This window comes from Plasmodium cynomolgi, chromosome 5, assembly GCF_000321355.1.
Source record: "Plasmodium cynomolgi strain B DNA, chromosome 5, whole genome shotgun sequence".
Classification (NCBI taxonomy): Eukaryota; Apicomplexa; class Aconoidasida; order Haemosporida; family Plasmodiidae; genus Plasmodium; species Plasmodium cynomolgi.
Window position 1 is genome coordinate 643,550 of NC_020398.1, and position 1,724 is coordinate 645,273.

At 47.9% G+C, this 1,724-nt stretch overlaps 1 protein-coding gene across 1 annotated transcript in view; it reads left to right on the forward strand.

The window, feature by feature from the left end:
- The window catches only part of PCYB_052400 (hypothetical protein), a gene marked incomplete at its 3' end in the record, with an annotated part of 8,871 nt that extends 8,265 nt beyond the window's left edge, over positions 1-606 (forward strand). The window contains exons 28-30 of the mRNA XM_004221121.1: positions 86-148; positions 237-338; positions 494-606. Of these exons, the coding sequence (XP_004221169.1) occupies positions 86-148; positions 237-338; positions 494-606 (278 nt within the window). The remainder of the gene's footprint in view (positions 1-85; positions 149-236; positions 339-493) is intronic.
- Positions 607-1,724: the final 1,118 nt, after the last annotated feature.

Below are 1,724 nucleotides of genomic sequence, written 5' to 3' on the forward strand. Positions count from 1 at the left end.
ATAATGTACAGAGCTACCTTCAAAGGAAACCACTTGGAGATGTTCACTTTGGAAATTTTTTTTTTTTTCTTTCCCTTTTTCGCAGTCCCCATTTTCGATGGCCACGCGTGGGTGCTACTGGACAAGTTGAGCGTTAAGAGCATTTTAGGTGAGGAGAGGCTTCGCTTGGCCATTCCCTTGGCGGTTCCACATTGCCGCTGAACGATTAACCGCATCCGTGTCCATCCCATCCGCAGGCGAGTTCCTACCGAGGGACGTGCGGGGCAGCCTGCTCGCGAGCACCGTCAACTTCATCATCCTGAACAAGGAAGGACGCCAGATCCTAAAAAACACCACACGTAAGGGGAAGCACCAGTGGGGGGGCACCTCTTCGCATGGGGGCGCCTCTCCGCATGGGGGCGCGCCTCTCCACATGGGACCCCGCTCATGCGTGCGCACTATATTGTGATTTTTTTAAACGTGTGTGCCTTTAAACAACTGTATCCCCTCGCAGCGGTCGTGAGCCTCAAGCACGCCACCTTCACCCTGAGCGGCATATTAAACTTCGTCATCCGGGCCGAAAAGGGAAAAGGGAACGAAATTATCGTGTACACAAGGATACCATAAGGGACGGAAGGATCCTCCCCCCAAGCAGCCAACCAGCCATCCACATAGAAATCGGGGTTATGGATAGAACGGATCACTTCCCTGGCCGAGGGAAAAGAAGTTCCAGTGAAGCACTCAGGGGGGGGTTTCCCTCCACCGCAGTTTCCACTTCGAATAAATGTTTCTTCCCTAGACAGAGGCACCTCTTCGTGAGTGTGTATATGCTGCCTACGTAGGAGTGGGCAGCGTCTATCCGCGGAGTGTTGTCATTTTGCCTCAGCTTCGGTCTTCGCCACTTCGCCATTTGGCTATCTCGTTTTTTCGTTTTTTGGTTTTTTCGTTTTTTTTTTGTTTCCCCTTTTTGTTTCCCTTTTTTGTTTCCTTTTTTTGCTTATTTTTTATTTTTTAATTTTTAGTTTTTGACCCCTCTGGGGGAACCCGTCCCTCATTTTTTTGCCCCCATCTCTGCATCCCTTTGGGACTGCGTTTGTTATTGCGCTTTTTCTTTTATTTTCTTTTCTTTTCCTTTTTTTTTTTTCCGCTTTAGCGCACACTGCGTTCCCGTTAAAGTCCACCCTTTTTCGCAACTAACACTTTTTTTTTGCACAAACTTCCACATCGTGGGGTCATTTTCATTTGCTCTGCGGACGCACCCGCCGCGTCTTTTCTGTTTTCCTCATCCCCCCCCCCCCCCCGGTGAGGGACAAAACAGTGACGAGTGTGAAGTCTCGCGAGTGCCAATTGACGAAGAGGAGAAGTAGCCTCAGTGAAGCCATGAACAAATTGGAGCATGCAACCCGTATGGGTGACTAGCTAGCGTAGGTGAGTAAAGTGCGGGTTTCCATTTTACAGGAATCTTCCGTTCACGTGCAGGTAGATCGTTACACGCACATTTGTGTACTTACCAGTCTGTGTAAGTGTCACCATGGACGTGTAACGACCTACCTGCGTGGTCACTCTTCTTCCGCGCAACCATCTTTACTCCACGCACTTATGGTTATGCCAATACCGTGATGCGTTTTTTTCTTTTTCTGTTTTCCCTCCTATGTGTATATATTTAGCTAGTTGTCCATTTTTTTTTTTTTTTTTCCCCGCCCATGTGTATATATTTAGCTAGTTGTCCATTTTTTTTTTTTTTT